The sequence below is a fragment of the Camelina sativa genome, chromosome 5 (assembly GCF_030686135.1).
Source record: "Camelina sativa cultivar CO46 ecotype springtype chromosome 5, ASM3068613v1".
Taxonomy (NCBI): domain Eukaryota; kingdom Viridiplantae; phylum Streptophyta; class Magnoliopsida; order Brassicales; family Brassicaceae; genus Camelina; species Camelina sativa.
The window spans coordinates 26,793,961-26,820,467 of NC_141884.1; the positions used below are offsets into that span (position 1 = coordinate 26,793,961).

At 39.2% G+C, this 26,507-nt stretch overlaps 1 protein-coding gene, 1 long non-coding RNA gene, 1 other non-coding gene and 1 pseudogene across 6 annotated transcripts; 3 read left to right on the forward strand and 1 right to left on the reverse strand.

Moving 5' to 3' along the window:
* Window positions 1-6,377: 6,377 nt before the first annotated feature.
* LOC147944425 (uncharacterized) lies at window positions 6,378-8,818 on the reverse strand (annotated as a pseudogene).
* LOC147944426 (small nucleolar RNA R71) lies at window positions 8,163-8,269 on the forward strand. Its single transcript, XR_015558612.1, has one exon. It is a non-coding gene; the product is annotated as a small nucleolar RNA R71 (small nucleolar RNA).
* Window positions 8,819-14,302: 5,484 nt separating the features above from the next.
* Window positions 14,303-16,381, forward strand: LOC104787314 (uncharacterized). 4 transcript variants are annotated; one of them, XR_015557538.1, is made up of 7 exons: window positions 14,303-14,480; window positions 14,582-14,791; window positions 15,024-15,164; window positions 15,292-15,381; window positions 15,565-15,611; window positions 15,718-15,809; window positions 16,218-16,381. It is a non-coding gene; the product is annotated as an uncharacterized LOC104787314 (long non-coding RNA). The 4 variants fall into 4 exon arrangements; XR_015557540.1 differs by having other exon boundaries at window positions 14,306-14,480; window positions 15,024-15,105; XR_015557539.1 differs by having other exon boundaries at window positions 14,323-14,480; window positions 15,292-15,464.
* Window positions 16,382-21,927: 5,546 nt separating this feature from the next.
* Window positions 21,928-25,460, forward strand: LOC147944427 (uncharacterized). Its single transcript, XM_087512581.1, has 3 exons — window positions 21,928-22,499; window positions 22,563-24,624; window positions 24,747-25,460. The coding sequence occupies exons 1-3, from the start codon at window positions 21,928-21,930 to the stop codon at window positions 25,458-25,460; spliced, it is 3,348 nt and encodes a 1,115-aa protein (XP_087368707.1).
* The last annotated feature ends 1,047 nt before the right edge of the window (window positions 25,461-26,507 follow it).

Here is a 26,507-nt window from a genome sequence, read left to right on the forward strand (position 1 = left end):
CACATGCGGTACAACTGGAGCCTGCACTGGTACCCCTCTCTGTAACCGCTCCAATAGCAAGCCAACAGATCTGCCAAGCGATCATATCGACCCTGGGCTACACCTGCTGCAACCCCACATCTAGGTTCCCATCACCCCCGGCATGCTCACCGGCTAACCCCCTCTGGTCCGTCCTAATACGCTTGCGACCCTCTGACGTACCTCCTCGTGGAACTCTGGACCACACTCGCTGGCCTCGGGACCCGCCCGACCATGACCACGACCACGTCCCCATCCACGACCAACAACCTAAACACCTTTAACCACTGCTCTTCCAAGAACAGAGGCTAACAAGCATAGAAACAAATCATAACCACACAAAGAAACATAACATACCGTGGAATCTCATTGAAGGCTCGAAGAGAATGTCCTAGGACTCCATGCCACACAAATTTAACTAACTCACATAATCAATCAAGACATGCAAATCTCAAACATCTACAGCACAAAGCCTAGTGAACCCAAACCTAGAACCGTAAGGGCTCTGATACCAAACTGAAACGACCTGACCCGTTATTTTTTTAAAAATAAATAATAATAATAATAATATTAAATAAGAAATAATAAATAATAACTAATAATAATAAATAACTCAAAAATATTTATTTAAATATGCAGAACTCAAATCACCAAATAAACAGCGGAAATTCCAATAATAATAAACAAATAATTAACAAGAATCATAGACCAAAAACTAGCAACTTAAACCATGGTTCTAACACCAACATTCTAATTCTAGCAACCTAGCATAAACCAAAACATAACAACTAAGTCCCTAGAACATCCTCCTCTTCATTGCCATGATCCCACGATCACACTTTGCCTCTACCTGCACCACAAACACAATGAGATGCATGAGTATTACCAGAAATACCCAGTGAGGTGATCCTCCCACCTGCGAGATGTACACACAAGCAAATCAAGAGTACAACTACAAATAAAAATATAACAAACCAACCATTTAACAGAACAACCAATAACACTTTCACCACACCTACACATTATCATACAAAACAAGTCATACAACCCAATCGCTTAGATAAGCTCATGGTCACGCAATCACCTTAACAAGTGATTTATGAAACTAACTACAACCAAATGAGAGGCTCTCCAATATCCAAGAACAACCAAACTCGCTCCTACAACCAATCACAACAACAAACAAACAATGAAAACAAACTGCCAGAAAAAAACAGAAAAGAACAACCTCACAGGTGAAACCACGAAATCAAACCGAACCGTTAACTTTCTAATCCCTCCGGTGAAAAGCAAGGTCTATACGTCCAAAAGCTTCCCATAAAATTTCAGCACGATCAGATCTCAGATGAAACCGCAATCGATCCAAAAACACCCGCTGGTCTCAATATCTCCTAGAATATTAACTCAACTTCACTTCTGTAAAAAGGAAAGTGAACAAAAATCTCTTCGCTACAACCCTACCAAAAATCAATACCTTTCGAAACGATTTGACCAGTCGGATCCTCCTTCTCCCAAACCCTGACAGTTCTGTTTCTCTCTTTACTCTAAGGAAAAAACTTGATCTCCTTCTCTTTCTCCTTTACACCCAATAACCAAGAGTTATCTCTCTTTCTCTCCCTCTCTCTGATGACAATGTCGACAAAAGCAGAAAAGAGAGAGAAGGCGTGACTTTATGAGAGATTAGGGGTTTTTGGTTTAATTAGATAGAACCAGGATCTATTTAAACCAAAATCAATTAAAATCCACCCCTTTGGTTTACTCAACACATCCCAAACTCTATTCTCAGAACACAGATGTTACAGTAGGTGAGTTGAACGGATAAGGAAAATCTGTGATTGAAAGACGAGCTAGCGCGGGTTGGTAACCCGACTTGGTTGTATTGTAGAAGTGATCGGATATGGAATAATCCGATAAAAGAAAGGATACTTGATCGGATACGGAATTCCGAGAGTAAATGGGTAGTTGGTCGGTAATCAATCTTGAGTGATTTTTAGAGTGATTAGAAATCACTAAGTGGAGTGATCAGAAATCACTAAGTGGAGTGATCAGAAATCACTAAGTTAGTTCTACTAACTTGTTCAATCATCAGGAATGGTTGATAAAAGTCATTGGAAATGGCTAAGAGTTAAGGAAGCTAGTCATCGTTTGTTATAGTAGAATGATGGATAATGATCACATTTAAACTCAAGGGAAGCTAAGTAAGTGAAGAGAATTGAGCTTAATCAATCAAGAGTGGCCAAAAGGAAAGGTTCCACTCATAATGGATGGTGTGCAGTAATGGATTGCCGTAAGTAGACATTGATCGGCTAAGAGTGTTTAGATGGAGATCTAACATTCTGAGACAGGAGTCGTAATTGTTGCAAGTAAGTGGGAAATAATCGAACTGTAGGCTATTAGAACTTAAGGAAGTTGCCGAGTAAAGGCTTAGTAAAGAAGACTCAAACAGAATTGATTTAGTAGTGATGTACCACACCGGTAATGGAAATACCGTGAGCGATGGTACACAAAAACTATTGCCTTTGAAAATAGTTTCGAGAAGTTAAGTGAAAACTTACTTCATCGAGAATGACTTGAGGCGAATGGAAAGCCTTAGTAAAGGTCAGAATAAGGTAAAGGATTGCTGAGAAATGTTACCACGAGGTGACTAGATGGAAATCTAACATTTTTGGTAAGAGGTATTACTAAGTGTTGCCGAGTACAACTAAGAGTGTCTCGGATTGGGAATAGAAATCCCATGCTGATAATTGACGGTAATGGAAGCCGAAAGTGGAACTGAATGATGTAGTAATTTTTGTATCAATTATTATCAATCCACAATTTGCATTAACCAACGCACTAAGAATACACAAGATGCTTAATCTATTCTAAAACAGGAAATATTCTTTTGTCACAATTTTAACTAACAAACTGATTAAAAGAGAGAAATCAAGATAATTCAAACAATGCAAACTCAAAGAAACAGAACACAACTAGCAAAAAGCTTTAAATCAAGATTAAACAAATGAAAATTGGGCAAGGTTATTGACTTGGAAGATAGCTAATCAATCCTAGATGTCTAAGCAACAATCAAGAACAATCATATGGCTAAGAACACTTATGCAAATCAATCCATTTCCATGGTAGAGATTCTATGCTAATCAAGTGATAATCAACAATTTCCAAAGCTCTAGACATCAAAGATCACTAAGCACCCTAATCATCAATTTCCATTGGCTATGAATGCAAAGCTCTTGATTAATTTGGTTCAGGAATTTCATCAAACACCTTGTGGGCATGGAAATCCTAACGTCCAGATTCAAGCTTGATCAAGGCTATCTAGCATTTTTATCATTAATCAAGATAGGAAATACATAAATAAAGCTCTAGACATCAAAGATCAATCATCTATCTCCCTAATCTACCTAGCCCAAAGTTCTAAAAGATCTACTCACTCATCATCATGATCACACAAAGGAAAGAGTTTGATCTTTGTGAAATCATAATAAGAGTTTATAGATTAAGAGATTAGAAGAAGAAATTGCTATTAAAAACTTAGAAGTACTCAATCATTCAACAAACCAAGAGTAAACAAGCTTAAGAACCCTAAGTGGCTGCTAAAACAAAAGATAAGATAAGAGATAAGTCTCCTTAATAGGTTTAGAGTATTTATAGGAGAGTAGAAGAGAATCTAGGTCAACACAAAACAAACTGGGTCAAACCCGGGTCAAAAATAAAACAAGTTTTGTGTTGGCTCCAGCGGCCATGGCTTGGCCGAGTGGTGTTGTCGCGTGTCTTCACTCGGTCTTGGTTTGGCCGCGTGGTGTGGCCGCGTGTGTCTTCGCACCCTCAACCACTTAAACTCCATCGGTCATGGCTTGGCTGAGTGGTGTGGCCGCGTGTCTTCCCTCGGTCTTGGTTTGGCCGCGTGGTGTGGCCGCGTGTGTCTTCGCACCTTCAACCACTTAAACTCCATCGGTTGAACTTTGGCCGGGTGGGAAAGTCGCGTGGCTTCACTCGGGGAGCTCTTGACCGATTGGAATGGCCGCGTGTGGTCTCTGATCCCTTGTCACCTTTCCATCTCCACTCTTCTTTGCTTCTTTGTATTAAAACAAGTCCAAATGCTCCAAATGTGTAGAGATCACTCCAAGAACCTGAGAGATAACAAACTAGATGCAAATGCTCCTAAAACAACCTAGAATGACATGATTATGCCACAAAACTATGCAAAACAAGGCTTAAAACCCAACAAAAACACAAGATATCAACTCCCCCAAACTTATCTCTTGCTGGTCCTCAAGCAAGAACCAAACAAAAAAATGAGAGAGAGGGGTTTAAAAATGGGATTCAGAACCTAAAGGCATGAGATAAAGGATTCAAACCAAAGTCCTTAGATGCAGTTCAATGGTGCTAAGATCAATCAAAGTCCTTACAAATATTTTTCTATGCTTAACACAATGCACCACTCTAGTTCATCTTCTATCTATTGGCAAAAACTTGCAATCCTATTGAACATCTCTTTCACATTCATTAAAGTGTTTGGAGTGATCTTGCAAATGGAAAATAAATCAAGCTCAATTGATTTAAGGGAAAGGCTGTTTATAAAGTGGTTGGAAATGGTGTTTTTGGGTGGTTAACTCTCAAACAAAGAGGAATGCTAGACAGTCATGAAATCTATCTAAGACTGAGAATAATTTGGGCATACAAAGCTTAGCTCTTGATGTTCTACCCACCTAGAAGCTTTTCTACCCTTTTTCTCAACTTTTTTTTTTTTTTTCAAACCCAAAGACTCAACTTTGATCTCTTAAACCCCTTTTTGTAACTACAGGTCTTATTCTCTTTGTATATCTCTAAGGCTGTTCTTTGCTTTAATCACTAGCTCCTTTTATTGTTTATTCTTTCCTTGCTATACTCCCAATCTTATTTGATTTTCCTTTACTCATTTCTTTTTGATTCTAGGAGATTATAACAATACTTTCTATCCCTTTTCTTTGAGACTTAGAGCTTATAACCAAACTTAACCTTAGAGACTTTTCTTTTCTTTTGACCAAGTAAACCTTTATTTCCCTTCTTATTCCTTCTTGTTCCCAAACTTGAACCCAAATCAACATTCTAACCACCTATTTCTTTCAAAACCAGTCCTATTAGCTAGCTATAAAGATTCCAAACCTAGCTAAACCAAGAGCCAGTTCTTTGTCATTCTCAATACTCTCAAGATTTCACAACCTATAGCATTATCAAGAAAAGGCCTCACTCAACAAATCAATACAAGGCTTGAAAGAAAAGGTTTGGGGTTCAAAGGCATGGCAAGAGATTGGGTTAAACAAAATAGAGTGGCAAATAGAGATAGTTAACCCAAATGAAAGTTCCATGTGCTAGCATTCATAGTCCATATGCAAGATAATTTTAAGATCAAATTAAAGTCCAAATAATATAGAGATGCAGCAATGATCAAGCAAGCTTTACACTAGAAGAAAAAGCTTTCAAGTAATACAATGCTTTTAAGCCTTTCATTTTTTCCCAAAGATTAAACAAGCGCCAATGAACTATAAATGAGGGCTGTGGGCTCAATCCTAAAACTCTACTTCTAACAAGGTAGCTTCATTATTATCCCAAATGCAAATACAAATGCATACTAAATGCTTCTAGACTCAATCCTAAAGACAAGAATGAATATGCAAAGATACATGCATTTGTTTTTGGTTTTTGAAAATTTTCAAATTTTTTTGATTTTTCTCAAAACATAGCTATTAACAATACATCACACAAAACATGAAAATCGAAACAGAACACAATGTTAGATGGTTAGTCCCTCCTCCAAACTTAATTCACACAGTCCCTGTGTGAGAAAAGTCCAAGAGAAAGACTAACAAAATAAAGAAAACAAGACTCAAATGATATATACAATGGAAAGTTAGGACCATACCCTGGCCCTAGTTGTGAACCTTAGGGAATGGAGTGATAGGAGAAGCTTTAGTGCTCCCTTGAGATCTTGTTGAATTGGTGGAAGGAGAGTGGAGGTTGATAGTAATGACACTTGAGAGAAGTTCATGAAGCTTATCCTTGTCATAATGATAGTTGGGATCTAGCTTGGCTTTGACACTTGCAAAAGGTGAAGAAGGACCTTTGTTCTTCACTTTGTACTCTATTGCTCCATCAACAAGCCCCAAGGGATGCAAACACAAAGTCATAGGAGAAGAAACAATGGTGGGAAGCTGGTTTTGTTTCTTCTTCCTCTTCTTCTTGTCAACAACTTTATTTGCTTGACCCAAATCCCTTTCTCTATAATCTCCTTTGAGGTCATTAAATAAAGAGTCTAAACACTCACCATCCAAAATGTCCTCATCAAGCTTTGTAGTCTCTTTAATCCTCGATTTATCAACTTAGAGCTCTTGATGTTGATCATTCAAGTCTCTATGGGCTTCCTTAGTTGCCTCTTCTGCACTAGTGATTGTTCCACAAAACATTGTAGGGGAAGGTTTGATAGGATAGGATGTGTTGGGATCCACATGAAGAAGAGTTACTCTTTTATTTGGGAAATCAATGCTTGCCCCCACAGTGTTGAGAAAGGGAGTTCCTAGTATGAGAGGGAGCCTGTTGGTTTCTTTCATCTCAACTACCATGAAGTATGTTGGAACTGTGCAATCACCAACCTTGAGTGGGTAGTTCTCAATCAAACCAAGTGGAGATTTTGAGGAGGCATCTCCAAACATGATGGAAGAAGAGGGCTGCTTCATATCTTTGATCCCAAGACTCTTTACCATCTCAAGAGAAATCACATTAACACTTGCTCCTGAATCACATAAGGCATCATCAAGTTGTAAAGCACCAAGTGAGCAAGGTATAGTAAATCTGCCTAGATCTTCAAGCTTGGAAAGTGTTTTTGGACTTGGTTGTTGTCCACTTGGTGAATCAAAAATTCCCATGATTTCTTCCACCTTCTCTCTGTTTGCTAGAATGGCTTTGATGAACTCTATATGGCTAGGAACTTGAGACAAGCTATTCACACAAGGCAAATGTGCTCCAACTCTATTCATATTAGCTTTGAAACTTGAGAGCACTTTCTTTTTTGCCATTGTAAGAACTCTTTGTGGAAATGGAATTGGAGGACTATAAAGAGGAAGAACAACACTTGGTTCATCTTTCTTTTCAACCTCCTTGGCAACTATCTCCTTACCTCTTGATCCTTTCTCAGATTTCTCAACTGTAGCAACCCCCAAAATCTCAACAGCAGAACCATATAGGAGAGCAGAGATCTCTTCAATAGACCTTTCATTCTCATCAGCATGGCTATCAATTTTGGATTTGTTGAAGCTCATACTAGTAATCCTGTTCACTTCTTCCTTGAAGATGGCATTGCAAAAATCCATTGGGTTTGGTAGAGAACCCATTTGTCTTGTTGAAGAGGAGGAAGCTTGTCCCTGGACTTGTGTTTGCAACCTCTCAATCTTGGAATTTAACTCACCATATACATTCTCAACTTTGTTGTGCATGGCTTTCATTTGTGTGGCAAGTTCAATGGCACCTCTCTCTTTTCTTTCAAGGATTTGTCTAAGTAAAGCAGTTGTGTCATTTGCTTGACCTTGAGGATGTGGTGCATTTCATTTGCTGTTGAGGCTGGGAATAGGTTTGAGGTGTGGCTTGGTAATTCCCTAGAGGCTTTGGCTGATAGTTAGGTTGAGAAGGAAAACCAGGTGGTTTTGTGGTGGATAAGACTGATCTTGTGGGTTCTCCACATTGGTGCTGCGGTAAGAGAGGTTAGGGTGGTTGCGGTAATTGGGATTGAACTTGTTATACCCTTGTCCACCGACATAGTTGACCTCTTCTTGTCCTTCAACACAAGCTTCAATACCATCTTGATACCCTTGATAAACATCACTCTGTAACAAAGTAGACTGGCTTTTGAGTGGCAAGAAGCATCTTATCCATCTTGTCATTCAATGCTTTGATCTCCTTGCGGTGATGCTCATTCATATCAGAATGATCTCTTGTAGTTCGATCATAATCCTCCCCATAGTTACCATCACTTTGAGCAACATTCTCCACCAAAGTCATACCAACATCAACATCTTGGCCAAGAAAAGTTACCATTACTTGCTGTGTCAAGCAACATCCTGATCTTTGGTAGCACCCCTCTATATAATGTGCTGAGAAGAGACTCCTTGGAGAAACCATGATGAGGACATTGCATAGTATAGCCCTTGAATCTCTCCCATGCTTCACAAAAACTCTCATTTCCTTTTTGAGCAAAGCTTGATATTTCATTCCTCAACCTTGCTGTTCTTGTAGTAGAGAAAAACTTGGATAGGAAAGCTCTCTTGCATTGATCCCAAGAAGTGATTGATCCCACTGGTAGGTTCTTCTCCCAAGTCCTAGCTCTATCTCCAAGAGAAAACGGAAAGAGGCGGAGTTTGAATGCATCTTTAGAGATACCATTGATTTTTACTGTCCCACACATCATATCAAACTGATCCAAGTGGTCAAGAGGGTCTTCCATAGGCAAACCATGAAACTTTGAGCTCTGCACCATGTTGATAAGACTTGACTTGATCTCATAGTTATTGTTCTCAACAGCAGGGGCTCTAATTCCTTGGCAGTTCCCATGAATGTTTGGTTGATCAAAAGCTCCAATGACTCGTGGTTGTCTTGGAGGATGGAGAGGAGCTTGGTTTTCATTGTGCTGATCATTTCCATTATGACCAGCAGCAGGAGGAGGGTTGTTCTCCATAGCTTGGCGGGCTAATCGGCGGTTCTCTCTTTCACGACGGTGAATGTCTTCAACAGGCTCAAATAAATTTGCTTGTCCCTGACTTCTCAAGTTCATACACCTTGCAAAAGAGAATTCAAAACACCAATGCAAACAAAGTAAGTAACAATGTAAAAGAAATGACTAGGCTCAAGCAAGGTTGAAATCCTAATGGTCAAATTGAATGCAAATGGGCAACGGCGCCAAATTGATGTAGTAATTTTTGTATCAATTATTATCAATCTACAATTTGCATTAACCAACACACTAAGAATACACAAGATGTTTAATCTATTCTAAAACAGGAAATATTCTTTTGTCACAATCTTAACTAACTCAAAGAAACAGAACACAACTAGCAACAAGCTTTAAATCAAGATTAAACAAATGAACCTTGGGCAAGGTTATTGACTTGGGAGATAGCTAATCAATCCTAGATGTCTAAGCAACAATAAAGAACAATCCTATGGCAAAGAACACTTATGCAAATCAATCCATTTTCATGGTAGAGATTATATGCTAATCAAGTGATAATCAACAATTTACAAAGGCAATCACATGGTAAGCATGCATTAATATCAAGTCTAAATACCACTAAGCACCCTAATCATCAATTTCCATTGGCTAGGAATGCAAAGCTCTTGATTAATTTGGTTCAGGAATTTCATCAAACACCTTGTGGGCATGGAAATCCTAAAGTCCAGATTCAAGCTTGATCAAGGCTATCTAGCATTATTATCATTAATCAAGATAGGAAATACATAAACAAAGCTCTAGACATCAAAGATCAATCATCTATCTCCCTAATCTACCTAGCCCAAAATCCTAAAAGATCTACTCACTCATCATCATGATCACACAAAGGAAAGAGTTTGATCTTTGTGAAATCATAATAAGAGTTTATAGATTAAGAGATTAGAAGAAGAAATTGCTATTAAAAACTTAGAAGTACTCAATCATTCAACAAACCAAGAGTAAACAAGCTTAAGAACCCTAAGTGGCTGCTAAAACAAAAGATAAGATAAGAGATAAGTCTCCTTAATAGGTTTAGAGTATTTATAGGAGAGTAGAAGAGAACCTAGGTCAACCCAAAACAAACTGGGTCAAACCCGGGTCAAAAATAAAACAAGTTTGGTGTTGGCTCCAACGGCCATGGCTTGGCCGAGTGGTGTGGCCGCGTGTCTTCACTCGGTCTTGGTTTGGCTGCATGGTGTGGCCGCGTGTGTCTTCGCACCCTCAACCACTTAAACTCCATCGGTCATGGCTTGGCCGAGTGGTGTGGCCGCGTGTCTTCCCTCGGTCTTGGTTTGGCCGCGTGGTGTGGCCGCGTGTGTCTTCGTACATTCAACCACTTAAACTCCATCGGTTGAACTTTGGCCGGGTGGGAAAGTCGCGTGGCTTCACTCGGGGAGCTCTTGACCAATTGGAATGGCCGCGTGTGGTCTCTGATCCCTTGTCACCTTTCCATCTCCACTCTTCTTTGCTTCTTTGCATTAAAACAAGTCCAAATGCTCCAATTGTGTAGAGATCACTCCAAGAACCTGAGAGATAACAAACTAGAGGCAAATGCTCCTAAAACAACCTAGAATGACAAGATTATGCAACAAAACTATGCAAAAACAAGGCTTAAAACCCAACAAAAACACAAGATATCACTAAATTGTTGCAAAATGCTTAAGATGGAAACTTAACATTTTTGCATGGTATTGTAAAGTTTGAAAAGAACTCCATTCATTGGAAGGATCTAGTGAGAATTTCTATATGGACATCTGGCATTTCAAAGGAATGGTTAAGTAATTTCGGTAATGGAAACCAGGAAGATTAATGGAAAAGGGAAAAAGTGTCACTGACATTAGACGACACATGATCCAGTACACAGACGGTACGTGATCCGGTACACAGATGATAGGTGATCCGGTACACGGATGGTAGGTGATCTGGTAAACGGATGGTAGGTGATCCGGTACACGGATGACACGTGATCCGGCACACAAATGGTACGTGATCCGGGTCATGGATGGCATGTGATCCAGCACACGGATGGCACGCGACCCGATACGTGGACGGCAAATGATTTGGTGCGATGGTTATCGATTAGCTGCTAGTGTCGTGGTACAGTTGCTGGCGTTATCTGGTACGATGGTTAACATTAGCTGGTACTGTCGCGGTATGTTAGCAATTCACTGGCTGATAAGTAGACGAACGTTAGCCTTCTACGGCGGACGGTACAACAGCTGATGTTAATGGTACTATCGTGATACGTTAGCGATGTGCTGGCCAGTATGTAGGCTAACAATGTATGGTACGTTAGCCGGTATGGAGGCTAACAATGGATGGAACGTTAGCCGGTACGGAGGCTAACGCTGGATGGTATGTTAGCCAGTACAGAGGTTAACAATGAATAACACGTAGGCTAACGATATATAGCACGTTAGCCGGTATGTAGGCTAAAAATGGATGGCACGTTAACTAGTACGTAGGCTAACGATAGATGGCACGTTAGCCGGTATGGAGGCTAACGAAGGATGGTACACTATCAATGTGTCGGCTTGTACGATAGTGGCTGGTAGGACTGGTCACCCTTACTCATGAGATGGTAAGGATTGGTTAGCAACTTTAGAGCTAAAGGAAGCTGCCAAAGAATGTTGCAAGTGAAAATTCATCTTTGGAAGATCAAACTGGAGTTAGAAATTACTAAGGAAAATGAATATTCTTTACGTGAAATATCTAAGCAAATGAGTTATAGGAAACGAAAAGTGGGGGAGACTTTGCGAGAGTAATGTTGGCCGCAATGTGTAGATGGAAATCTTACATCGACGGAGAATTTGATAAACGAAAATGAGTATTTTCATAGGTACCATAAGGAAAATGGAAAACCCCAAAAAGGAATTGTGTTGAGGCTTAAGGAAAATTTGCGAATGGAAATGACTACTCGACCGATAACGAGTTGTAGTATAAGAGAATGTGTGGATCAGTCGGAGTTGTTCTCTAGTAATGGGTTTGGTTAGCGTTTGATACCTTGTCATGGTAATGTTAAATTCTTGCAAAGAATCATATGAGATGTCTTGATGAGTTATCCACGAAGGATATCATCTTGATGGTATGTTGTATTGCGATAATGTCTTGATGAGTTATCGACAAAGGATATCATCTCGACAAAGTGAAATGTTATTTTTGCAACAACAAGATTGTAATGATTAGTTCCATGAGAATTGGATAATTATCTTATGAGTATGAGTTATAACAAGTATCATTGACTAGCTAGATCAATTGTGGGAGTATGATGTCTCTCTATTTTACACTTTCTTAGTCATATTTTTAGTCATGTTTTGTATTGTTCAAAGTCTGTCTTGAGTGTTTTTAGGTCCTTAAACTTAGATATTTGCACTTAGATGTTTTATAGTGTTTCATTGCTGCATTGTTGCATTTTGGATGAAAACAAGTACTTTGGAGCCTAAAAAGAACAAAAAGAAGGATTGACAAGTTGCAACTATCACAAGGAAGGATCTGGTGTAATTTATGAGGTTTACACAAGAGGATTTGAAGCATCAAGAAGGAAAAGGGAGGAATCCGACCATACCACCCGACCATTGCCAGAGAGTAACTGGTCGAACTCATGACAGAGACCCTCAAAGATCGACTCGAATGAATCTTATCTGTTGGGACTCAGCTTCTAAGTTCTTCATCAACGTTATAGGAAATCTAGTTAGCTTTCCAATGGTGGTAATTTCAGACCAATTGGAGGTTCCGTTCAAGAGTTATTTCTGTTTTGGTGAACGTACATACATCCAGATTGAAGAATTGAACTGCCAGATTGCCTATCCGACCATGCACCCAAAGTGGAGCTCGACCCTAGCCTCGTGCAGCATGATTCGGATACCATCTAGTGCGGCTAGGTTAATTGGTTTTCACATATAAACCCCCTCTTAACCCATTTTCAAGACAGAAGAGGCAAGAGTCGTTCTTACACTTTTCTTTGAGCAAATTTTAGAACTGAGGATCTCTTTTCCAGTTTTTTTTTTTGTAGTTCTTTCAATTTGAATTCTGTTTACATTTTGCTATTGGTTCTTTCTAGTAAAATGTTTATCTCTTTTTCATCTTCGTGATTATGCAATTTTTATTTATTTCTGGCTTTATGTTCTTTGCCATAAAATCTGAGTAGTGAACCAAAGTTTCTAAGGATGGGATAGGATATTAGGTGTTCTTAATCGACTAGGATGTTTTAGATTGTTTTTTTTATGAAATTTTCACTTCTGGATTAGTGTTCTTAATGCTAGTTTTGAACTGAGAGGTTGGGATTAGATCTTAGACATTTCCACACCATGAGGTGCTCGATGAAATGCCTAGAAATGCTGGATTTACTCACTTAGCCTAAGAGATTAGGTGTGTAAAGAGTTTACTGACAATAATGAATTGGATTTTAATGCATGTTTGATTATGTTTCTCGAGGTCTGAAGACTTTCATGAATACCCAAATAAGAACCCATACCGTCTTCCTTAGAAATACCACTAAAAGATTTTAACTGGGCTCCTATGTCAGAGGGGACACTCATACCAAACATGATAGAAGACTTTGCCAGATTAACCTCTTGCCCCAAAGCTTTTTAGTAATTTCCTATTATCTCCATAACCGTCTTGCATTTTGTCGTCTTTGCTTTACAAAAGAACAGACTATCATCCGCAAACAACAAATGCGAGATGGTGGGACAGTCCCGAGCTAGAGTGATACCTGTAATTTTATTCTCCCGTTCAGCCTTTTCAATATTTGCGATCAAAACCTCTGTGCAAAGTATAAACAACACTACAAGAAAACATGGATTTTACGACTACAATTTGCGACTATATATGTAGTCGACATTTTTGGCGACTAAGTAGTGACTATTTGGTCGTATATTAGTCATTTTTTAACGACTGCATATGTTAGTCGCTAGTTTAGTCGTAATTTAGCGACTATTTTATGACTATATTGCACACCAAAATATGTAGTTGCTAAATAGTCACCAATTTAGCGACTAATATGCGACTTATAGTAAACGGTCGCTAATAAGTCGCATATCAGTCGCTATTTAAGAAAATCATAATTTTCAAAATTTAATCCCAAACTCTTAACCAAACCCCAAGACCTAAATCATAAACTCTAAATCTTAGAAATTAATTCATAATTCATAAATTCAAAACTTAACCCCAAATCATAAACCTATACACCAAACCCTGTACTTTAAACCCTATATCTTAAATTTTAAACTTTTATAATGTATAGTATATAGAAATTAAATTATAAACCATTTAACCAAAATATAACCATTATGTGTATAAAATTAAATCTAATCTAAAACTATTTAGTGTATATATATAATTTAATACTTCCAAAAACTATTTACTTATAAAATTTATTAAATTAGTCATTTTAAAATCTGAAACTAATTATTGATAAAAAAAAACATAAAACTATATCATTTAGTCTGGGCTTTGAGAGGCTTTTGTACGACTTTGGATTTTGATATGAATTGAAAATTGGCCAACAAAAAAAAGAAATAAAAATCAACAAACAAAGAAACCTTCACCAACCTGTGCCTCTATTCCTCACACTACACTTAGAAAAAAAAAAAATCACCATCACTCTCGAAACTCTTTCGGAGAAACTCTCACTCTCATTTCTTCGAATCGCGATGACTCTATCCGGCCAAACCTCCGACCGTATCTCCAGATCTAGAAGGGAAACTGGTTTCCGTGGGAGAAGGTCAGTTTGTTCTATCTCTATTTCCCCCTTTAAATCTGATTTTGGGATTAGGGTTTCTGGTCTACGTTTGTAATGACCTTAATCTTCGAATTGGTTTGAAGACGACATATAAGAAGCAGAAGCTGAGAGGTGAAGCGGAGGAAGACGGCATAGAAGACGAAAAAGCTAAGCCGTGGATTTATCGACGAAATTAGAAGTTGGGATCTCAAAACCGGGAAAGATCTGCTTCGATTCAAGTCGTGTGCTTCTCCGGCGCACAGCCGAAAACTTGGGTCGACTAAAGAATCAATTTTTCTATCAAGCAACAATGGGTCAAGTTCATTTTTGCTCTCACACCTATCCTCTCCGACGTTCTTGAAGGCTTAGTAGTTGCTTTCATTTGTTATCCCTTTTTTTTTTTTTCTTGTTCCGCTGTAGGAGCATAGATTTTCACTTTGATTCTGCTGAAAACGAGTTTGATTTATCTGCTTGATATCGGTAGCCAATGCTGATGTGATCCACTTAGTTGCCTTTTCGCGTCTCTCATCCCCTGTGTGATTGCAGATGAGGGAGGATAAGAAGTAGAAGAATGATGAAGGAGAAGTGAGGGAAGGAGTAGCGCATCAATAGCTTTGTTGCCACGCGGGTATATCTCTTGTCATTTCTTTCAAATGTCTAGCTCCATCTGTTTTGGTCTCCATGGAGGTGGGTTTCTTACTTTCTTTCAAAAATCCTGGAACTGCTTTGTTATTTCATCTTTTCAGAATTCTTGAGTACTTATGTGCAAAATTGTTTTGTTTTTTTTTTGCTTTCTTTGGTGGGTTTCTCTCAGATCAAGTGTCAGCTGTTTTGGTTGAGTCTTGTGGCTTAAAGAACTTAAGGCTCAACTCGGCTCTCCTCAGTGTCACCAAAGTCACCGAAGGTACTCAAACTAAGCTCTCTAAAAGCATATCACTTCTTTCACAGAGTCACCTCAGTTTTGGTGATTTTATATGATAAAATCTGGTATGTGTGTGTGTTGGTGTTTGTGTTTGTGTCTTAGAAGCTTATGGTTTGAACATGTGATTTTTGTTTACTATATTATTTTGTTGTTTGTGATCAATAGACTGGATTTGGAGAAGCTTGAAGAAGCGGTTGGCTGGAAGAAGATAGGTAAAACCCTTATGTTTATTTTATTACTCTTGTATTACTCTTCAATTCTTTGAAGTCACATTGTTGCATGCGTAAACCATCTGATTCAGTGTCCTATTGTTCTTAGGTCGAAGATGATGTTTGGCTTACAGAGAAAGCCACAGCCAAGCACACTCTTAGACAGAGCTCATGATGTACAACTTTATTTCAGAGCGTAAGGTAAACTTTCATTGGTTAAGACATTTTCTTATCCTATTGTATCTTTCGCTATTAAGGTACAATATATATACTTTGCTACTTATTGCTGTGAGACTTTTATTAAATCTGTCAAAGAGTCATTTGTTTAGAAGCCTCTGTTGTAATTTTTGTGAGGCTTTTTGTTGAATTTGTCAAGAGTTATTTGGTAATACCGATCTCTAGACACCTGTTTTATATGCACTCTTTAACTTGAGTCACCATTGTCGATCTTCTTACTCACACTCACGTTTTTAAGCTAGAAGACATGTTAGTTATAGTGAATTGCTTGTCTCGATTGTTTCTCATTACTAGTCTCGATTTTGAAATTGTGTTATATTGATAATGGGAAATGAGTCCCCATGATACATTTTTTGTTTGTTTGTTCTGAAGGTACTTGAAGAAATGAGTTGCTCTTGGAACATTAATGGGAACTACCTAGGCTTCAATGATGGAATACAAAGCAATTGAGAATGTGCTACAAACCATTTATTATGTAGTTTTTCATCTATTCTTATTTTTAGTTATGATTTTTAATTTTATTTTGTAATACAATTTTTTTGTAATCATGGTTTATAATAATAAATATAGTACTCAAAAAATAATGTTTTATAACATTATTCATAATTTAATATATTTAAAACAATTAATAAAATATATGTAATTTGTATAAATACTGTATAAATACAATAATGTATAAATACTGTATAAATACAATAATGTATAAATACTTGAATACAACTATAGTCAGTAATTAGTCGTCAATTAGTCACTAAATTTGGTGACTACATTATGACTATTTTGCGTTGTCGTAAAATAGTCGTAACATAGTCGCTAAATTTAGTGACTATATTACGACTAAATTTACGACTACGCAAAATAGTCGTAATGTAGTCGCTATTTGGCGACTAATTTTACGACTATTTATTTTAGCAACTCTCAATTTACGACTACTAGTTTTAGTCGCTATTTAGTCGTAACACACCGTTTAGTGACTAAATAGTGACTAATAGTGCAGTCGCTATTTGCCTGTTTTCTTGTAGTGCAAGTACGGTGAAAGAGGGTCCCTTTGATGTAAACCCCTCGTTGGTAAAATTGATCCAAGAGGCTGACCGTAAAGAAGGACTTTATACGAGACGGAGGTTACACACCACATAATCCAAGAAATGTATATATTCTATCAAACTCTAACCTAACCATAACCGCTTCCAGAAAATTCTATTCAACACGATCATACGCTTTACTCATGTCCGTCTTGAAAGCCAGAAGATCCGATCTACATCGTTGGTTAGTATGAAACATTTCCTGGTCAACCAGAATATTATATGTTATTAAACAATCAGAGACAAAAGCCGATTGAGTTTCTGAAACAAGAGACAGCAAGAACCGCTTTAACCAGCAAGGACAATTTTATTTTTATATATAGTAATATTAAAGTGTACATTATATATGTATATATGACAAAATTGTATTCCATTTCACTTATCTTACACCGGATTAATATTAATTCTAACCCTCTCACTCTGCTAGCTACTATATTTTTTTATTAAGATAAATTATTTTGTCATATATACATATATAATGTACACTTTTATAAAGAAAAATTTCTAATTACATCATAATAAAATAGATCTTTTCAAATCTGAAAATTATAATATTTATGTATTATGTTTATGAAGGTAAAATATAAAAATTCAAAGTAATTATTTACTTAAATTCATATATTATTTGTTAGATGAGAGGTGAAATAAAATAATAGTTACTAATCAATAAATTTTAATATTTTGGTATTAAGTACGTTGGAATTCGTCATAAAAAAAGAAAGAGACACCCGCTGGAATTTTCTTTCTTTTTTATTATTTTATATAATAAATGACAATTTATTAGACTATAACCCAAAACCAAAAACATGTACCTACGAATAACATATTAAATTAAAGATTATATAGAAAAATAACAAATGAACTAATAAAAGTAACTATTGCGTCAAGAAATTACAAATAATGAAAAATGTTCTTTATCTTTTAGTTTGCCACCAACTAATTTTAACATGCTTTGGAAATGGGAAAAAAAATAAAAAACCCTCATTTATTTTTTATTTGGACGTTTAATACTTGGTCTTTTCCGTTGGAAGAAAATTACCTATATTAATTAAAACAAACGAATTAATATCAAAAATTATAAATATTGCTATTTTCATACTTGCATTTTCAAAACAAAATTAAAATTCCAAATTTACCCTTATCATCTTAATTAAAATTAATAATTTGGTTTTTTCTTTTTTTTCTAAACTATCCGGTTTTCTTTTAACCGGATCTAACCACAATCAAACCGGTTATTACCACCATGAAGTCGGTTTTTGTCATATTAAGTAATTCCGATGAGTCTTTTAACGACCGGCGAGAGAATCAAATTGAATGTTTGCTTCAAATTTACATGAATTTTAGATTATAACTTCTTCACCCGATTACAACTTCTTCAAATTTGCATACATTTAAAATTCAGACTTTGATTTTGTAGAGAATTTGAAAACTTAAATCGAACTGAAAATTTGAGCAGACAAATCTCTGCTTCAATCGAAAATTAGATGAGGATATACCTAGAGTATACAAGTCTATAGTTTGGGTTTATTTCTATAGTGGTGTTATGTGGTTATGGGGGAGGAACATAACAATTTTAATTTCTAGAAAAAGTTTAGTAAATTTATAGAAGATCCGTTACTGAATAAAGCTCAGATCCAGCTGGGTGAATAATCCATCGAGTTTGTATTTGTATTGGATTTCTACCTTTCGTTAGTGTTGCTTTTGAGAAGCTAAATTCAACAAAAAAAAAAATAGCAGAGAGAAACAGGTGAGTCGAGGAGATGGAAGCCAACCAGGAGCAGAACCATGGCCACATGTTCCCACCATGGCACCATCTTCTCCTTGTTCCTAGAGAAGGAACTGCCGAGGAAAGTCTCGGTGGAGTGGGTGAACGTGGTGTTGAGGAAGCTATGGAAAGCGTATAAAAATGAGACTGAGAATTGGCTTGTTGGATTAAGAAAGTTTATCGGAATTTTCTTCACATGACAACATCAAAAGCGGCAATGGCGATGGCGACTCTAGGGTTTTGACCCAGCGATGAGTTTTCTTCTTGGATCGATTAAGGGTTTGTCTTTGGTTTCTTTTGGTGATGCGTATGGGGTTCTATCTACGGAGTATTGGGTTCACGAGGGGTTCACTCGGGTTTTGGTGTGGATTTGGTGGAAAGAGTATCTTAGGGGATTTCGGCTGGGGGCTTCATTTATCCCAGATCTGCTTGTGATTCGATTCGTGGGATGGGCTTCACAGGGATTTTGGGGTTTCGCAAAATCTCCCTGGATCCTGGCTTTGGTGTGGATACTCGATCTTTGGTTTTATTGGCTCGCTTGGGGATATTTGGTTTTACAAGGGTTATCGAGCTATGATTGGGGGATCTTTGTAGTGATTATAGTGATTCCGTTTAGGAAGGTCCTGATTTTGGTTTCCATGCGGCTTGATTGGGATTCTCTTCCTGAGGTTTTAGGTTTAGTTCTAGGATTTCACAGGATTCGTGATATCAATTCCTCTTCTGATTTGTGGCAGTTTTGGAAAGGTATGGGTGGGTCTGCTGTTTCTGGTTCTTTGGTGATGCGGTGGGAGCGGGTTTCAGATTCTGGGTATCGAGGGGTTTTTAATGGTTGGTGCTCGGTTTTTTAGGGATCTCATGCTATCTTATGGTGTATATGAGTTTATGGTCTTTGGGGATACAATTACAGTGGATTATAGATTCGGGGATCGTCTGTGTTTTATTTGATATGGATTTAGTTTCCTTGCTTAAAAGGTCCAAGCGATATTTGGCGATTGAGCATATGGTTTTTTCTTTAATAGCGAATCTTCTTTGTTTGGTTTGCTGGTGGTTCCCTCAGTATAAAGTGGGGTTGGGAAGTTTTGAGTTAAGGCACAGTTCACTCTTCTCTCTTTCTTTGAGCTTTCTTCCGGTTTTGGATCCTTTGTTTTTGATTTGTTGGTGTGGGTGGGTAGCGATGTCGCAAGCTGAGTTAATGGGGAAGGGTTTGGCTGGACAGAAGGAGGGAGAGGCGAGACTAAGGCGCAGAATCAAGATATCTTATTTTGACAATTCTGCGCTTGTTGCTGGTTACTCAAAAACGGTGGTTGGGAGGTGCTTTAACCCACAAATGCAGGATACGAAATCTCTGTTGATCGTGTTACCACGTATTTGGCAAGTGGAGGGGAGAGTGGCAGGTGCTGATCTAGGATCCGGCAAGTTCCAGTTTGATTTTGATGAGGAGGCAGATATTATCGAGGTGTTATCCAAGGAGCCTTTTCACTTTGATTCTTTGATGGTGTCGTTGGTGAGGTGGACACCAGTGGTGGATCCCAACTACCCATCATCTCTGAAATTTTGGGTCCGGGTCTCGGATGTGCCAATCCAATTTTGGGCTGAGCCTACTTTTAGGGATATTGGTTCTGATTTGGGGGTGGTAGAGGATGTTGATATAGACAGAGGGAGGGTGCAAGTGACAATCGATGGTCTCAAGCCTTTATGCTTCGAGACGGATATTGAGTTTTTCAACGGCCAAGTCACGGTGGTTAAGTTGTTTTATGAGCGATTGCATGGTTGGTGTAAGAAGTGCAGTAGTCTCTGTCATGATGAGGCAGTTTGTCGTCTCGTTAAGGGTAAGGTTTTGGTTCGTAGCCTCTCTCCACCTGAGGAGGAGCAGGATAAGGGTCAGCTAATTAGCTATAAGGGGGCGGTAATGGCAGATGCGAGGAGAGGTTATTCTCATGGGGGCTCTTCCAAGAGTCATCACAACGGGTCGCATAATGGGGGCTCTAGACCCAGAACAAAGTCGCTTCCAGGTTCTTCGACTCGCAGGAAGGGGTCGTCCAAAGGGTCATCTGGTTCGGGTTACCAGACGAAACATCGGGGGCGAGCAGGTCTCTCTAGGGGATAGTCTCGTCAACAGTTTGTTTCTGTCATGCCACCGGTTGTGGAGGAGGTAGTGGAGGCAGAGGTTGAGCGATCCACACAAAAATCTGCAAAAAAATGCTTTATTTCAAGATTCACAGGTTGAGAAAGGGTCAACAAGTAGTACTGGTCAGGAAGAGAGTCTTTGTGAAGAAGGTCAGGTCATGGACGTTTCAACAGAGGCTGCTGAGAATGGGTGCTTAGGTCCAGCGCCGGTTGTACCTGCTCTGGCTGGGGTCGGGGTCGCGGTTGTACAGGCGCAAGCTGTTGAGGGGCAGGAGGGGGTTTTACTTGGTGTTTCTATGGTTGGTAAGGTCGCAAATGTTGTTGAGGATACTCTTGCCTCCGAAGTTACAGGGCAAAAGGGTTTTGTTGAGGATATCTTGGTTGTGGAGGGTTCTGCTATTGGAGATTTGGGGCTGCGCAATTCTGTTGCAGCTGACAAAGATTCTATGGAGGTAGAGGAGACTGCTAGGGAACAGTTTGATATGGAGGAGGATGATCTGTTGGATGAGGAGGGGGAGGACAAAGAAAGGGTGGAGTCGGTTGCTGTTGAGGATGCTTTGATTGGATCGACTGGTAATGAATCACAAGCTGTTCACGGTGAGAAGGGGAAAAAGGGAAAGGGCAGTTGATACTTCGGGGGTCAGCACAAAGAAGCGGACTGCTAATCTTCTTTTGTCACCAAGGCGACGACCTCCTCCACAGTTTCCAGATTTTATATTTCTTATGGAAACAAAGCAATCTTTTTCTTTTTTGGAACAATTTGTAGGCCATTTTGGCTATAAAAATTTAAAAACTGTGGAACATATTGGTTGTAGTGGAGGTTTGGCTCTCTTTTATAATAAAGAAGTTTTTGATGTCTATTTTATTTGAGTCAAACCGCTTAATTGATGTTGAAGCTGTCTATAATGGACGGGTCATTCATTTAACCGTTGTTTATGGGGACCCTGTCCCAAAAAATCGGGAGTTAGTTTGGGAAAGATTATTAAGAATAAGTTCTAATAGGTCGACCCCTTGGTTTATTGTTGGAGATTTCAATGAATTAACAGGAAATCATGAGAAGCGAGGGGGGAAGCTTCGTCATGCTTCTTCTTTCCTTTCTTTTAACGGGATGATTCGGGATTGTGGTTTTTTGGAATTTCCGTATCTTGGTGATTGGTTGTCTTGGCGGGATTGGCGGGATAAAAAACCGATCCGTTGTCAGTTGGATAGGGCTTTAGGTAATGAGGACTGGCACGATTTGTTTTCAGACACGGTTACAGAATATCTGCCTAGGATAGCGTCCGATCATGCCCCGCTTATTGTTAACATAGGGGCCAAGCGATCGCGAGGAAGACGGTCTTTTATGTTTGACCGTCGTTGGGTGGGTAAGGCAGGTCTGATGGAGACTATTTCGCTGGGTTGGAATGGGGACCAACACGAGGGCCCGATAAGTTTTGTTGATAAAATTGTGAATTGCCGGCGAGCTATCTCTCATTGGCGTAAGGAGCAGGTTCCTTTTGGGCGAGATACTATTGAGGATCTTAAGCGCCAGTTGGCTGTGGCCCAAGCGGATGCTGCAGTTACTTCAGGGGTTATTACTGATTTAACTACACCTCTGCGGGATGCGTATAATGATGAGGAAATTTATTGGGATCAGAAGAGTCGTAATCGATGGATGCGGGTGGGAGATAAAAACACAAAGTACTTTCAATCTCAAACAAAGCAGTGACGGGCTCGCAATCGGATCACTGGTCTTTATGACAGGGATAATGTTTGGTCAACGAAGGATGACGATATCTGCAATGTGGCGGTTTCGTATTTTGAGGAATTGTTTACTTCTATTCACCCGGCTAATTTTGAGGATCCATTGCGGGAGGTGCCGACAGTAATAACGGATGAGGTAAATGTGAGTTTAATGGCTCCGGCAATGGAGATGGAAATCCGTAAGGCTTTATTTATGATGTCCCCGGATAAGGCACCCGGGCTGGATGGAATGACAGCTTTGTTTTTCCAGAAGGCTTGGAGCATTGTCAAGGAGGATCTTGTCGCTATGGTTAACCGGTTTTTTGTAGAGGGTGTTTTTGATAAAAGTTTAAATAGGACGCATATATGCCTGATCCCGAAGGTGGCCAAGCCAACCCGGATGGCGGAGATGCGTCCCATTAGTTTGTGTAATGTGGGCTACAAGATTATTTCCAAAATCTTGTGTCAACGGTTAAAAGTAGTGTTGCCAGAGCTTATCTCGGAAATGCAATCTGCCTTTGTCCCAGGCCGCTTGATCTCGGATAACATTCTCATCGCTCAGGAGATGTTTCATGGGTTACGAAAAAATCCCTCGTGTAAAGGGAAATTTATGGCGATCAAAACAGATATGAGCAAGGCGTATGATAGGGTGGAAAGGGGTTTTATTGAGGCTCTGTTATGGAAAATGGGCTTTGGGGGGACATGGATTTCCAGAATTATGTTTTGTGTTACTTCTGTTGAATATAAGGTCCTTTTAAATGGCCAGTCCAATGGTAGGATTGTCCCGGAAAGAGGCTTAAGGCAGGGAGATCCGCTGTCACCCTATTTATTTATTTTGTGTAAGGAGGTTTTAGTTGCAAATATTCGGAGGGCAGAACGGGATAAACAAATTATAGGGATTAAAGTAGCAAACAAATGTCCGCCAATTACACATCTGTTATTTGTAGATGATAGCCTATTTTTCTGCAAAGTAGATAAGGCTCAATGTGAAGTTATTTTGGATATCTTAAAACAGTATGAGGCCGTCTCGGGTCAACAAATAAATTTTGACAAATCTTCGATCCAATTTGGTCATAAAGTGGATGAAGCTGTGAGGACGGAGTTGCAGGGGGTGTTGGGGATATCAAATTTGGGCGGTATGTGTTCATATTTAGGGTTACCGGAGAGCCTGGGAGGGTCTAAGACAAAGGTTTTCTCTTTTGTTCGGGACCGACTACAGGGTCGAACGACAGGCTGGTCGGCAAAACTTCTCTCCAAAGGGGGAAAGGAGGTGATGATCAAGTCTGTAGCCACGGCAGTACCGACTTTTGTAATGTCGTGCTTCCGGCTACCGAAAACAATAACATCAAAACTCACGAGTGTAGTGGCAAATTTTTGGTGGAGTGCTTCAGGACAGTTTGGGGGAATGCACTGGTTAGCTTGGGATAAGCTCTGTTGTAGTAAACAGACGGAAGGTTTGGGTTTTAGGCAGGTTGATGACTTTAATTCGGCATTATTGGCGAAGCAACTGTGGCGACTGATTGACGCTCCAGATACTCTGTTTGCTAGGGCTTTCAAAGGTAGGTACTATCAGAACTCCAATCCTATGGAACCAATACGCTCTTATTCTCCATCTTATGGGTGGAGAAGTATAATTTCTGCTAGATCTTTGGTTCATAAAGGGCTTATTATACGGGTTGGTTCGGGGGAGTCCGTTTCGATATGGACGGACCCCTGGGTACCGGCTCAATCCCCAAGACCAGCACTCAGTAAGGGTCCTCTCAAGGATCATTCTCTTAAAATTTCTCATTTAATTGATTGTCACACTAACATTGGGCGTACGGATATGCTTAAGGAGCCTTTTGCCCCGGAAGATGTTGATATGATAGGGGCTATACCATTAGGCAGTCGACGGCTAAACGATTCCTTGGGTTGGCATTTTACAAAATCTGGAAAGTATACAGTTAAGTCTGGGTATGATACAGAACGTTTTGCTTCAACACGGCTTAGTGCGGTCTCTCGATTAGGTCCAGAGATAACTCCTCTCTTGGCTGGGGTTTGGGGTGTTGCCTGTCCTCCGAACATTAAACATTTTATGTGGCAGGTCCTGACAGGGTGTATTTTGGTTTCGAAAAATCTGCACTGTCGCGGCATTGCGTGTGTACGGTGTGGGGCTGAGGAAGAAACAATAAATCATGCTATTTTTCGGTGCCCCCGGCTCGTCAGGCGTGGGCTTTAGCTCAGGTTCCCGTAGGGCCGGATTCCTTTCCGATGGAGTCAGTATACGCTAACGTGGATCATTTCTTAGGTTCTTCTAATCCGGGATCTCAGATAACCACTTTTCCGTGGCTTATGTGGTATATTTGGAAAGTGCGAAATGCACGACTTTTTGAGAATGTGATGGAGAATCCACTAGATGTTGTTCGGTTGGCAGAGGGAGAGGCAAAAGCCTGGTTACAGGCCCAGGTGGAGGCTGAGGATGAGGATCTTCCCAATCCTCCCCTTGTCCCTCATTCTAGGCTAAGGGTGCCTTTATGCTCTCTGCCAAATTTTTTAACAGGTCATCGGTGTTTTGTTGATGGCTCTTGGAAAGCGACTGACATCTTTGCAGGAGCAGGTTGGGTTTGTTCTTCCCCTACCGACTCGAGGTCAAATATGGGAGCAACCAATTTCCGACGAAGTTTGTCTCCTCTTCATGCTGAAGTAGAAGCCTTCATTTGGGCTATGCGGTGCATGATTGGACATGACTACCAGGACGTGGCTTTCTATACGGACTGTTCTGACTTGGTGAAGATGGTGACTTCTCCTCACGACTGGCCGGCTTTCACACCCTACCTGGACGATATCAAGACTGATCAAGCGGAGTTTGCTACTTTCTCCCTATCTCTAGTTCCCCGCACTGCAAATGTAATTGCGGACTTCCTGGCACGCCGAGCGTGACTGTCTCCGCAGCATGTTTTGTTTGTGAACAATTTTCCTCCAAATTGGCTCGTTTGAGCTGATTCTATTGTTGTCAAAAAAAAAAAAAAAAAAAAAAAAAAAGACAACATCAAATTTCGGTGGTGATGATAATCGATTTGATTGTGGCTAGATCCGGTTAAAAGAAAACCGGATAGTTTAAAAAACAAGAAAAAATAATTATTAATTTTAATTAAGATGGTCAGGGTAAATTTGGAATTTTAATTTTGTTTTGAAAACGCAAGTATGAAAATAGCAACATTTATAATTTTTGATATTAATTCATTCGTTTTAATTAATATAGGTATTTTTCTTCCAACGGAAAAAGACCAAGTATTAAACGTCCAAATAAAAAATAGATGAGGGTTTTTTAAGCTTTTTTCCCTTTTGGAAATGATGATACCTAACATCAAAAATTAAAATTAAAATTAAAATCAAGAATTTATTTAGTTTCCATATAATTAAAATATAAAATTTGAAAAGAAACAAACGCTAATTAGAATAAACATTCAGTTCTTTGATTGAACGAAAGTGAAAGATGTTTTGCTTAGGACCCTCGGTTTCATTGAGAGTCTCTCACTTACCCATATCCGATGGGATTTTCAGCCGGAAGACAAATTTCTTTGCCGGAAAAATGCAGCTCTCGGTTGCGAATTCTTTGGGATATCAAGAGATATCCAAAATCTTGCTGGTACCATGAATTTTGGGAGAATATTCTCAAAATATTTTCAAATCTTTACCAGAAGATTTAGCCTCTAATTATTCACCACCGTGCGTATTAGGGTTTTTTTATCAAAGATTTCTGCAAGCTGAGGTCGGGATTTTCCTTCTTCTAATGGACGCAAATCTAAGCTTGGCCATGAAAGAGATGTCGATTGCGGATGATAGCCCAGTGATTCTAACAAAGGAAGGCGAGTTTGGAGCGGCAGTGGAGTGCAAACTAAGTATGGTGGGGAGATTGTTGAATCCGGAATGTCCGAAGATGTCTAAGATGATGATGAAGATGCCACGGGTCTGGGGAGTCCATGA

What these genes read in the sequence shown, in the direction of transcription:
- LOC147944427 (XM_087512581.1), top strand. Translation starts at nt 21,928, where the DNA reads ATGATTCGGGATTGTGGTTTTTTGGAATTTCCGTATCTTGGTGATTGG. An exon ending in GTGGGAGATAAAAACACAAA is followed by an intron (nt 22,500 to 22,562) that starts GTACTTTCAATC and finishes TCTTTATGACAG; the next exon opens with GGATAATGTTTGGTCAACGA. An exon ending in TTAAACATTTTATGTGGCAG is followed by an intron (nt 24,625 to 24,746) that starts GTCCTGACAGGG and finishes CCGGCTCGTCAG; the next exon opens with GCGTGGGCTTTAGCTCAGGT.